This window comes from Daldinia childiae, assembly GCF_008694065.1.
Source record: "Daldinia childiae strain JS-1345 chromosome Unknown Scaffold9, whole genome shotgun sequence".
Lineage (NCBI taxonomy): Eukaryota > Fungi > Ascomycota > Sordariomycetes > Xylariales > Hypoxylaceae > Daldinia > Daldinia childiae.
In genome coordinates, this window is record NW_022984650.1 from 989,947 (window position 1) to 1,003,026 (window position 13,080).

A 13,080-nucleotide genomic window follows, 5' to 3' on the forward strand; every position below is an offset into this window, starting at 1 on the left:
TTGTATATGTTTGGGTGTTGATGGCCATATGGGGATAGCGGGGTTACAGATATCTTTCTAATATTGGCTTAGGGCCGTCTAGATCTTGTCTAGCGCTCGTGTCTAGCGCTCGTTAGCTCTGGTTAGCTCTGGTACGCTATAATTCTAACGGCTTAGCGGCGTCTAAAAATATGCAGTTGGATAAGGTACCTTAATGCAGTTGGGATTTAAAAAGGAGAACCGGAATTATCGGGTGGCCTTGGCCTTTTTCTTCTCGAAGCTGTTCCCTATGGTTGTCGCCATGAAATAGTTGACATCAATGTTAGTGCATTCAAGTTATTATAAACCACGATAAGCGCTCAAAACATCGCCTACCAAACTTAAGATTATCATTCATAAAATTAATATTCCAGGTATTTCATAAAACGAATTGTATAACACATTATAAGGTTTAAATCGTAGAAACGAGGTTCAAGGGAAATGCGTTACCAATGCCGGAACCAAACGCCGCCAAATCCTTCAAGTGTAATACATGTTTGGCGACATTTCGTCGACATGAGCATCTCAAAAGACACGCGGCCACAGCTCGTATGTCTATAAAGTAGTGTACTATGATGACTTACTGCTAATAAAAAGTGATAGACACTGCAGATCGTGCCTTTGCATGCGAATTCTGTACTGCCAAATTTAAACGAGGGTTAGATATTCCTACGACCCCACCTGTAACTACAGCTAAACTATTGGCTTAATCATAATTATAGGGATGCTTTGAGGAGACACTATAAGTCATGTTCTCTTAGAGTCCAGCGTGGTGTGGACATGCCTCCGGCTATCCAAGCTGGCAGGCGGAAACGGGCTTGTGAAAGTTGTACAACTCTCAAGAGGGCATGTGATCTTCAAATGCCATGTCTTGAATGTACGGAGAGGAGAAAGCAATGCATCTATAGACGCGGCTCCCCAACAGCCGAAGGTAGCGTGGGTTCCGAGGTCCTCATCTCTGCTGCCGGACCTGGTCCTGTTAACCCCGAAGAACTCAATGTCGGTACCGAATTCATTGACTTGCCGTTCTTTGGTATAGACTACGAATTAAACGGCGGGATGTCTTATGTAGGAGATCTAACTATGCTCATGCCTGCCATAGAACACCCCCCACAAAGGATCCAACGTCCCATGCGTCTCCAATTCTTATTAAACTTCACTCGTACTACGGGAGTGAATAGCTCATATAACTACAGACGGCCATCTATGCAGCCGCAGAGTCTTGTAGGTGTATACAGTTACAGGACCGTGTACCTTTCTAAGGGCGCAGGGATATGTCGGCTCCTGGAATCTACTACGCGGGGCACCGATTTCTCTCAGATAACATCAGCTGCCGACAACATCTTCTCTATCGAAGAAATGCCAAAATTACTTGCCATATTCTGGGAACGGTGGTACCCACACTGCCCAATCGTTCACCGCTCGTCCTTCAACATCGCCTTTGCTCACCCTCTCCTAGTAATGGCTATGGTTCTGTTGGGAGCAGTCATGTCACCATTTATACAGCATAGAGAACAAGGGAGACTTTTGCTCGATAGTGCGGAGAATGCTATCTTCAGTTCCAAGATCTTTGATTGTGATGGATATACGAATGTCGACGAGGTCCATAATTCAGGGGCCGTCGCCACTTTCCAAGCCGCATATTTTATCTGCATTATGCAGAAATGGGAAGGCAACGAAGTTGCTAAACAAAGGATTAGGCGCTATAGGTTTACTGCCCTGGTATCGGTGAGTGGCTTCATTAGGCTTTGCTATTGACAAGATATTGATTATCTGTAGGCCGTTAGATCTCTTGGTATCCCTCATGCTACCCATAAGCACGACTTGTCAATAGAAGACCCGGATGATGTCAGATGGAAGAAATTCATTCGTCGTGAAGAACTAATCAGGTAAGTTCATATTATCACCCTGTTCTCAGAAATCCGAATGCAACCTAACCTCGGCCAAGAATCGTGTCATACGTGTTCCTCCTCGACTGTGGTTTTTTGACATTCCATAACTGTGTCCCTAGAATGGCGCTTCAAGAAATGACAAATGAGCTGCCATGTCTAGAGGTCTACTTCCAAGCTGGTTCTGCATCGGAATTCTTCGAATTGACACGCCTTGGATCTCTTTCGCCGCGCATGCTCACCTTAGTTGACGCATTACGCATTCTAACAACTACCCCTGATGGCATGTTTAACTACGAGGCCGTTCTGCCAGCGAGCTCTTTAAGCTTATTCGTAGCTATTAATGGTAAAGTGATCTCCGTCAAGATATGATGTCTATATTAAAGAATCGTTATTGAGGTCGTATACGCTAATCGATTCTTATAGCCCTCCTTGCTTTGGTATACCATCAACGAACAATGTCGGTTTTCGTTCCATCTGATACTCGGCCACTCCTTAAGGCAATAAGTAGATGGGAGGAAATCTGGGAGTGGAATATGCACCGATTGCAGGCCTGCAATATACGCATAGATACGTGCTCGGGGGAGGGGCTATTTATGCAACAGGCACCCGAATTCGCTGCGCTGGCAAGACTTCAACTGAACTCAGCTAACTCGGAAGTAAATCCATATCCATATCCTTCCAACAGCCTTCTTCCGGATTCTAGCGCTTCTGCCCCACAATCAAAGCTAGATAAATCGGATATGAGCCATCTAGCAGATCTCATTCTGCGTTTTGAGGCCGTAAATATGGAACAGGAGACTCTCTAGTATTGTATAGCCAATAAACCAATCAAGAATATGACTAGCGGAGGGCCTTTGTTGACAATCTTAGTTTAGATATCATCGTGACATGTTACTCTTAGTTCTCATGCTCCATTTTATCTTATATGGTTTATCCTTGTCGAAAGTGTCGTATCTTTTCGATGGCTCAGCGCTTCATTGTCACTGTGCAGAGAAACGGGCCTTTCATCTCTCCAATACCTGAACTTTCCATCTCAACGCGTCGTTCTGCGGATATAGGATGAAACTCAAACTTATTGATTAATGTAGTCAATGTCTTCCAAATATTCGTCATGGCTAGATGTTTGCCGATGCACATACGGTGGCCGATGCTGAATGGGAGGAGATTGTTCGCTATGGACTTTCCGCTAGCCTCGAGGAATCGCTCGGGAAGGAAATTTTCTGTATTCGCTCCCCAGATCTTGGGATTGTGGTGTAGCACATAATTCGAAATAGATACATTCGTCTGCCAGATAAGAAAGTGATTAGGCGTTGTTCTCATGGAGCCAAGTGGTTCTCTTTAACTAACATTTTGCGGGATATTATAGCCATCTATATTAGCTCCTTCAGGATTGAGGACGCGTCGCCATAAGCACATGGTGAAAACGGGACTTATTCTGAAGCTCTCTTGAATACAGACTCCAGTATAATTCAGCGAGGACTCAAGGCCCTTAATGGGATATGAAATCTTATCATCTGGAAGGTCGCCAAGAGTGTCCCGAATTTCCTTATCGACCCGTTTCAAAGCCTGATCATCATGAAGCAAATGCCAGAACAACAGGCTTAAACTTCCTGATGTCGAATGGGATCCAGCAATTCTGCAAAAGTTATTCTATGTCACCTCCTTGTAGAATTTTAGTAGAACTCACAGCATTGCCCATGCCTCCGAGTTAATCTCTAGGTCTGTTAGCTTGGCTCCGGTTTCTGGATCTTTAGCGTCTAACAGATGTTGCATTAGATCTAGACGACTAGTAGATGTCTGTTGTCTCCTTGTTTCCACGCAGTCGGCACAGGTATTCTTAAGTTTACCTCTGCTCTGTACTAACTGACGGAGCCTGGGGATAGGTAACATGGGAATAATGCTCTTGAAGAAAGAACGAAACGGAAAGGTGCCGAGGAGACTCGAGAGAAGGATATGGTCATTAATGGCAGGGATCTCAGGGGCCACCTCGCTTATTTGAGTATTGAAAGAACGGCCAAAGGCAACATCGCCTAGGATGTCAAATACGTAAAATGCGATCAGGTGCTTGAAATCGAATACTTCCTGGTTCTGGGCTAGGTTTTTCAGCTTCTCAATAAGTATCTTCATTTGACCATCAATCAATGGCTCCATCTTCCATATGGAAGCTTGAGAGAATCCATGTGATAGTTGTCGTCGGCGTAGGGCGTGTATCTGTCTCGAATTAGTACAAGGGCGTCTAACCAAGCCTTGATCTACAATATGTTAAGCTGGGAATCTGAGCAACTAACATCTTCATCCCTACCGCCAAACAAATTTGGCTTAAATGCAGTGAAACCATCGTAGAATTCTGGCTTAGCCATCTGTCTCCCTGATTTGTAAATTGGCAATATGGCGTCCGCACTCCAGAAATGTAGGTCATTAGGCCCGACCCTTATAACAGGGCCATATTTGATATGCGCATTGAGAAGTTGTTCATGTAGGCTTAGCTTGTAGATGTAATATCCCTTCCAGCCATTGCTGAGAGAAGCAAGAAATGGCCCAGGATATTTTGACAGGGGATGGAAAAATCTTTGGTAAATCACATATATAGTAAGGAACGAAAATAGAATACTTGTAGCTACGAAAGCTGTTGTTGGTTCAGGAGAAGTTTCAAAATAGTCCATTATGTGAGATAAATTTGTTCCCAATACTATGAGTATATTAAAAAGATCAGAGCCAGTTTAGTTCCCAGGGATGGTTTATGCAGAACGAAAGCTACTACTTGTCTACTCGCTTAGCTTACCCAACCGATTCACGCAACATGAAGTATTATGTTGAATAAGTGGCGATGAGGGTGAACTCCGAACCAGATATATTCGCTGAGAGGCTTTCCAAGAGGTGACTGGTAGAATTGGCGAATCATCGAATCCAAACAGTGCTTATTTGATAAGTATAAACATGACCCGTCATTGGATTAAGTATACCATAACCCTCAGAACTATGGCAACTCATGACAGCTTATTGTGGGTATTCTCCGCGGTAATTCTTCTAAATACGTGCTCGCTATAATGCTAGTTACTCTTAGGGGTATTAATCGTCTACCGGAGTGTAGTTTAAGTCCCGAACCCTCAACCTAGAGCCGAGCAGAAGGGTTACAAAACAGTCATAAAGGGGGAGGAGGGGAATTCCCGACCAGCCAATCAGTTTACACGTATTTGGAATAAAAGCGGAACATATGGGGAGTTGGTATTGTCTCATTCTTCTACCGATGTCCCCTCAGTTATTCTTTGAGTGGGAACGATTTGCGAACTCACTCCGATAAAGAAATCTGATCTCAGCATATCTTTCTAGGGGTAGGAATACCAGTTACAACTTATCTCTTCCCTGAAAAGCTAGTTGATATTTGTTCCAGGTGTTCTGAGCGTAGTAAATATCACCTTTGTCAAAAAGCATAGCCGATAATGGGATCTCAAATCCAGACATCAACCAGCGTATATAAAGTTGCAGGAAGCTTGTCCTTGACAATCGATGTGCATGTCCCTGAAGGGTATGACCCTAACTCCGGGACCGCTCTCATCCACTTCCACGGTGGCTATCTTGTAACTGGTTGATACCACCCATCGTCAAGATAATAACTAACTAGTGTAGGTAATTGGTGAAAAGACTACATTTCCGCCGCACTGGCTGATCAATGCCTGCCACCGACGCGGATGGGCGTACGCCACGCCATCGTACCGCTTGATGCCGGAGGCCAATGGTCTTGATATTCTCCAAGATGCCGTCGACGCCACCAACTGGATACGAGACCACTTTGCTCGGTCAAACCGATTAATCGTTGCCGGTTCTAGCGCTGGTGGTTACCTTGCGCTCGCCACAGTGGCTCATCCTCAATCACCGCCGGTTACGGCTGTACTTCCGATATACGGCATGCTTGATCCTGCGGGCCCACGATACGTCAAGCCGGGACAGCCATTAACTACACCGGTTGATAACCTCGAGTCTGTCGTGGAACAGATATATGCTGTCAGAGCAAAGTCGATTAAAATTGACGGTTATGCGTTCCCGCAGGATATAGCAACAGATAAAAGATATACTTGGATAAAAGCACTGCATGAGGCAGCTCTGTATCCAGATATATTAACAGATGTGCGAGGTTTAGCACAGCAGATCAACGAGCATGGTATTGACGCCATCCCCGAAAAGTTCCGACAGCTATTTCCTGCTTCGTTTGGGCTTCACCGGGAATTTCCTCCTACAGTATTACTACACGGAGACGCAGACGTCGCCGTTGACGTGGAGTTAAGCCGTGGTGTAGCAAAGGCTCTTGAGGACTTGGGAGTCAAAGTCTTGCTGGAGATTGTTAAAGGTCAAGGCCATGGCTTCGACGTCAGGGATATCCCGCCAGATATCGATATTCTTAATGATTCTACAGGAGACCTTCGTAGTAGCCTGTCTAGGGTCTTCAAGTTTCTAGAGCAAGCTGTGGGCTGATTCTAACTAGGGACCTACCTAATGTGGCATTGCCACTCGGGGAGAACTACGTCCTCGCGTGTTACGATTAGTGATAGCCTTTAAATATAACGAAAATCAAGTCAAATATTGATTATAATAATGGAGGTATGTTATGATTAGAGAGAGTCCCCTTCCGGAATGGAGTTCCCAGTTCAATTATATAAGTGTAACTTTATAAAGTCCCTAATCTAGAAGTTACATACCGAAAGAAAAATAATAACAGATTAATACTAGTTTATTTGAACTGCTCGAAGTGTTGCCGTTCCTCATCCCCTTTAGCCAGATAATTCACTGTCCATTGCCAAACATCGTCTTGTCTAACCTCATCATAGCTCTCCTTGCTACTCTTGATAGCCTTTTTACCCTCGAAGTACTTACCACTTTCGCCTTCTAGATCCGAGCCAACCGCGAGACGCATTAGCGAAGTCGCAGATTCATTCGGATGATGGATATTCGGGACGAAGATAACCCTAAGAAGTGGAATGACTCTTGGAAGGACATGCATCCAAAGGAACCGTAGAAATCCACCGGCTTCACGCGCTAGCCCGGAGCCTGGCATCAGACCTGGGTCAAAGGCATTAACTGTGATGTCTCGCTCTGGAACACGCTGTTTTAGACGGCGGTCGAGCGCGTACGTCCACAGTATGTTCGCGAGCTTGCTTTCGACGTACCGCTGACGACCAGGGTTATTAGCTGAGGCAGAGGTGGGGTGTGCCATCTCCTCGGCACTTATATAGTTCGGCTTGGGCATACCACCCGTATTTTGGTCTGGGTCGTGAGTCCCGCTAGAAACGACAACCACCCGGGCCTTGTGAGCGAGGTAAGGACACAGGAGATGGAAGAGTAGAGCGTGGCCAACGTGGTTGACGCCGAAAGTTGATTCGAGGCCGTCAACGGTTTTGACTAATGACCCAGGATGCTGCAGAGCCGCGTTGAAAACTAGGGCTTGTATAGGGGGGTAGTTCTTCGACGCCCAATCTTCAGCAAAAGTGCGTACACTCTGTAGGCTTGAGAGATCCAGCGGGATGTAAACTACGTTTTCTTGGCCGAGCGTTTTATTGATGGTATCTGCGGCATGCTCGCGGTCTGATCGCGATGATACGATGATTAGGTATTCGGGATGTGCCTTGGCAATCTGTAGCGCGGTGTAGTAGCCTAGATTCACCGTCCCGCCGGTGATGATAATTGATCTTTCGTAAGCCATCTTCTGTGTAGAGTTGCCGGATGTTGGATGTCTAAATTAAATCAATGCCTGAAATTCGCGAAATGCTTCTAAGCTGTACTATTGATATCGTACGTAAATGTGTATTGAAATCTAGGTTTTACTTCGTGATGAACACATCGCAAAGTAAATAGGGCAAACACCCAGCTATATGTACTACCTGTCTTGTTACTAGATCTACGTTTAGGTCTCTTTGAAGAGAATTGGCCTTTAGGATTAAAGGCTTTTAATCCATGCATCGTTACTTTTCGTATTGCTGTTGGAAGCTATCTCCGTGAAGTAGTGGTAAAAATGAAGTTTATGAAGTTCTCTTTCCTGCGGAGTTTAGGTAATGTCGGAGATCCCAATTCCTTAGCCCTGGTTTTGATGGCTTTCTTGGCAAAATGATTGAGCAGCTGAGTCTGCGGCGGGCGCCGAGGAGACCGAGACACGGAGCCCATGCAATCCAACGTCACAATTAATCAATGATTAGGTCTATGTATTTCTATGGTAGTCTATTGCCTATTAAAAAGCCACATGATGAATTCTATCGTAATTTGTAATCCTATTAGGTAGTGCCTCTTACAAGTCTTTGAATTCCATCTGTCCAAGATAAGGGGTCGAGAAATGCATTTAGCAAATGTTATGTATTAAAGGTGATAGTTATGAGGAAAATAGGAGAGGTAGTACGGAGGTACACTACACTACACTGCACTGCACTGCATTTATCTAAGATCTCGATGACGTCGAATTGATATTTTGCTTGTCTAAATATTAACATTACAGAGCCCTATGTGTTGATAGATATCAACATGTATCTAAGGTATTTACTACAAATCTCACTCTACGTACCTATTTTCACACATTATCGATCATAGTTCATATCATATAACACTATCATCATGATCCAAAAGTTAACTCCCACACCTTTAACCTCACTTCGTGTCTCTCGTCACTTTATTCCAGCGCACGGACTTATCCCCAACACTAGCATCCAAAACAAACCGCTATTACACTATCATGAGGCTTTTCCTCCCTCAACACTTACCGCATCTGCCATAGAGTCACATCTCACATCAGTCGGTGTTGTGGAGCCTCAGTGGCGTTTTACAATGTATTCTACCACTCACTTCCACTCCACCACACACGAACTGTTGTGCGTTAGTAACGGAAAGGCGAAGCTCTGCTTCGGAGGCGAAGACAACTCCGACAAGGTGGAGAAAGAGGTTGAGAAGGGCGATGTATTGGTCGTGCCGGCCGGCGTCGGACATAGGCTATTAGAAGATCTTACAGGTGGATTTGAGATGGTGGGTTCCTACTTGAAGGGCTATAGCTGGGACATGTGTTACGGCAAGAGGGACGAAGAGACCAAGGTACAGGGTATTAAAAATCTGCCATGGTTCGAGAAAGATCCGATCTATGGAGATAAGGGACCCGTGCTTGATATCTAAACGTTAAGAGAAAGCGATATATATTTTCGGTACAACAGTTACTTTCTCAGGTTCCTCTTTGAGAGTCATAGCTATGTTGATATTAGCGTGGTACGAATTGCCTCACCGTAATTCACGGCCTGAGCGACAAAACTCAGCTATTAGACACTCTGATACCGAACCCTCCGACATGAAGGTCAAACGACTAGCGGGCGACGGACAGGGCTGTGCGCATATCTCCATCTCACGGGAATCGGCAGGAGGAGAAGAAACAAGATGGTCCAATCGCAAACTATTGCCTCGATAGCCGCCTACAAATATTGATGTGTGAGGGAATGCAAATGGAGACGTTAAAGATGAGGCGTCGGCATCTGCCTCGACGCAATCGTTGGCATTGATGACCCGTGGGAGATCTTGTGTAGCCTCTGTTACCACGAGCTGATCAAAATGGAGGGTGTCAGAAAGCACGAAACCTGCAGATACCCGTCTGAACTTCCGGATTGTCTGGGTTCTATGGGGACATGGTTACGCCCAGTTACTTCGTCGAGGTAGAAAAAAATACCTGTCATTTGAGTTATCTATGGCGCATCAATATAAGGGTTGTGGCTTAAATAGAACTTACGCCAGTCAAAGCTTGTGGGTGCTCGACCGTTATTAGAAGCTTGACCCATTTGAAGTATTAGAGATTGCTTCATCACTAGGACGACCTCTTCAGCTATATATATCTACTGACTTAGGTAGGTACCCTATATCTAATTTTAAGATTCTTCCAAGATATTTTTCTCAACTACCCGTTCAGTCAGAAGCAGCTGGAGAAAATTACAACCACCGAAAGAATAACCATTCCGACCAACCAATAAGATGTGCAAGCTTATAATTACATACCGTTGCGGCTGTAAGCCATACGAAACTCGAGTTTCTTGCACAAAGTCCAACTGCAAGATAGTCAAGATTACCCAAGAGCCGCCATGTAAGCAGTGCGAAAAAGACAATACGGAACTAGAACTAGCCATAAAAGCGACTTGAGAATACGACTTAGTTCAAGACTTAGCCACGATAGGTCATACTCATAGGAGATCTTAAAAATGTTCAAAAAGACAAGTGAGTTCCTCGTATAGAATAAAGAGTGACTCATTAATACAACTGTTAGAAGGTAACCTTCATACACCACTTCGCCCCTCTACGTTCTGGTTTAGTTCAACGACTAGACAACCGAGGAGGAATCCCACCATGCGACGCGAAATATTTAGCCTAACGCGTTTACCATAAAACTGTTCGCTGAACCCAACGATATCATGCATCGGAAGGATATATAGAGTTGGGGTAGGAACACACAAACTCAGACGGATGATACGATTAGCTCGTAAAGACTTAGAACCGGTAACATTTATTACTTTACCCATTCTATTTACGGTATACGAAAGGCGTCAGCATATCTTGGCAATGACCCTGATAAAGCATCTCGGGTTGAGACTGAATCGTGGGGGTAGATTTGATATGAGTTTATGAGCTGGCAGTTTTTTATTTCCACTTACACCATAACCACAGGCCAACAAGCCAATATTGAAGCAACGGAATGTCGTTATTGGGTATCTGAAGACGAACTTTAGTCGAGATTAATTGATTTTTATCTTCTGATTCGTTGGTATACAATAGCAGTATAGCAACCTGATTGGCCAAGTGTGTGATGTGGAAGTCCACCTCTGTCGGTCCATCACACTGCGACGATCTTGCTCGTCACGTCACATGCGCAACTAGGCCTGTCAGAGTAGTAACCAAGCACATCGACTCGGCACATCTATAATTCAACATATAATTTAGCATATAACATCACTTCTCACCCCTCGCAGTCAACTCACTCTCCTAATATGGCGGTGACTATATTAGCTAAGCCATCGTCATTGACAATACCATGAGTTTACAAGAACTCAGAACTCGAGACAACATTTGAGATTCTCGGTAACATTATCTGGTCAATATGTTTCACTCAATCTTCTTACTGCCAACCCTCTTCGGCGCCCTCGCGGCTGGCATTCCTTTTCCACTAATACAAAGGCAAGATGCCTGCGCCGGCGACAAGTCTACTGCAGGATACTGCAACGTCCTATCATACATAGACAGAACTGGTACCCCATCGACATCAGCGCCGTCCACTTCAGAGTGCCAACAAACCTGCCGGGGCGTGCTAGGGGATGCTGGTGACTGGCGCGTGGACTTCATAGACAAACCGGCGGGCTATCGCGACACCCTATATCTAGGCCCTTGCGAGTTTGGTATCTCTCGGGAAACAGATGGGGACAGCACGGAGTTTGAGTTTGCGATGAATAACCAGGATATTGTTGATGTCATCGACGAGGTCATCAACAGGTATGCCGGCCAACACGATGGAAAGGTACAGGCGGAGGGTACGATGGAGTGTTCGGGTCGTGTGGTTCGCTGGTATGTTGGATAGGTAGATGGTTAAGAGCTGGAGGCCATAGGCAAATGGACGTGATTCGTCCGATAATGCCTTTTTGGCGAGGAGGACCCCTGACAAGTTAATGTCGGCTGGAGGAAGAGGTTATCTTATGAAATATAAAGGAGACATGGCCGCTAGGCCTCAGGCGTTCATAGATTTCATGAGAGCGAATTGAATGGGACGTGGAAGTGTTGCTTAGCACATCGAGTCTTGTCTCAGTCTTACTATCTTCATATTGAGCATCACGACAACAATGTAACCCCCTTACGAATGCCCTAATAAACCTTAGTCATGGCCCTATGGATGTGCTCACGTAGCTAAATAGCCGTACCAAGAAACTAACATTCAAACTCCAGGTCCTCGAAATGCATCACTAACACGACCATTCCCTTGTGAGTCTATGCCTATAATTCTTCGAAATATGATCGACAAACGTTGAGCAGGCGGCTAAGCAAAATGGAATTGGGAAACATAATTGGTTGAACAGATCTGTATATCACGCATGGTGACCGCAAGCTGCAGGGGGGAAGGTCGGGGTAAAAGACAAGGGGGGAACGAATCAGAACTCGTAGTTTGAATTTCTTTAAAAACCTTTAAAATTTACAACAAGCACATGATACTTAACACTTGCCTGACAGTTTTGTTGCCAATACCCTTAACCTCTCAATCCAACTAATGTTGAAAAGGGTACAACATATACTGGCCCAAACAAGTTTAGTTTATAATAAGAATGTTACAATGATAAAAGTAAAGAAAGACTCCTTAAATATCATCAGGCTGAATCAAGTACCTAGTACATCTAGGGATAGGTAATTAAACAACCGGTATACACATTGATATCAGGAAATTCTGGAATTGATTCCCATCGCTAGATATTAGACAGCCGTTAACACAGCCGTGGTAAGCCTCTGTGAGGCTAGGCACTAAGAGGGGGCAACGGCGAAAATGCGCCGTATCAATATCACTATGTCAGTGAGGGTATTGTGTGATTATAGTAGTAGTATAGCTATGACAAGGAGACTAAGATCTAATTATCTTAGGCACCTAGGTATCTAGTGAGTATACAAATACGGTAGCTTAGTTAGCCCCATAGAGCTAGTTAGTAGCCTTGCATTATCCTTAACACTATCCCGCCGGCCATACTTAAGGTAAATAAGGTAAGTGAATGCTGATACTTCGAGATAGTTGTCTTTTGGATGTCGGCAATGTTGTCGTCTGAGGGGCGGACGATCTTAGGGATGGTGATCGTTATTAGAGGGTTTGGTGACTTTGAGCGGGGATTGCTGAACAATGGGACTGAAGCAATCAGATCTTAAAGAATGGTTTTGGTTTACTCATTTCTGGAGGTACTGGTCCAGTGCAATCCAAGAAAAGATGCGAAAGAAACGGAGTAGGTGCTACCAATTGTAATGATCTCTTAGTGGATCCTTATTGTTGTAGTAGTAGTAAGTATTTTAAATGAGTCTGTAAGATGTGGGACATCTGGTTACATAGGGCCATGTATGGGCTACCATCTGGACTGTTGCAGTGGAAAAGGTTGGCATTTGAGGCTCTACTTCTACCACGTTTCGAGGCGTTGCTAGAGACATC

The 13,080-nt window shown here is 44.7% G+C and overlaps 5 protein-coding genes across 5 annotated transcripts; 4 read left to right on the plus strand and 1 right to left on the minus strand.

Annotated features, from left to right (window-relative positions):
* Positions 1-1,224: 1,224 nt before the first annotated feature.
* Positions 1,225-2,279, plus strand: GL218_07498 (uncharacterized protein; the record flags this gene model as incomplete). Its single annotated transcript, XM_033584256.1, has 3 exons — positions 1,225-1,746; positions 1,798-1,907; positions 1,967-2,279. The coding sequence occupies 3 exons, from the start codon at positions 1,225-1,227 to the stop codon at positions 2,277-2,279; spliced, it is 945 nt and encodes a 314-aa protein (XP_033432741.1).
* A 3,071-nt stretch (positions 2,280-5,350) lies between these two features.
* On the plus strand, positions 5,351-6,380 carry GL218_07499 (uncharacterized protein; the record flags this gene model as incomplete). Its single annotated transcript, XM_033584257.1, has 2 exons — positions 5,351-5,488; positions 5,538-6,380. 2 exons carry the CDS (start codon positions 5,351-5,353, stop codon positions 6,378-6,380), a joined length of 981 nt encoding a protein of 326 aa, XP_033432432.1.
* A 256-nt stretch (positions 6,381-6,636) lies between these two features.
* GL218_07500 (WW domain-containing oxidoreductase) lies at positions 6,637-7,605 on the minus strand (the record flags this gene model as incomplete). The annotated part of the gene is made up of 1 exon (XM_033584258.1): positions 6,637-7,605. The coding sequence occupies one exon, from the start codon at positions 7,603-7,605 to the stop codon at positions 6,637-6,639; it is 969 nt and encodes a 322-aa protein (XP_033432682.1).
* An 899-nt stretch (positions 7,606-8,504) lies between these two features.
* Positions 8,505-9,053, plus strand: GL218_07501 (uncharacterized protein; the record flags this gene model as incomplete). The annotated part of the gene is made up of 1 exon (XM_033584259.1): positions 8,505-9,053. The coding sequence occupies one exon, from the start codon at positions 8,505-8,507 to the stop codon at positions 9,051-9,053; it is 549 nt and encodes a 182-aa protein (XP_033432683.1).
* A 1,957-nt stretch (positions 9,054-11,010) lies between these two features.
* Positions 11,011-11,484, plus strand: GL218_07502 (uncharacterized protein; the record flags this gene model as incomplete). Its single annotated transcript, XM_033584260.1, has 1 exon — positions 11,011-11,484. One exon carries the CDS (start codon positions 11,011-11,013, stop codon positions 11,482-11,484), a length of 474 nt encoding a protein of 157 aa, XP_033432684.1.
* Between the last annotated feature and the right edge of the window lie 1,596 nt (positions 11,485-13,080).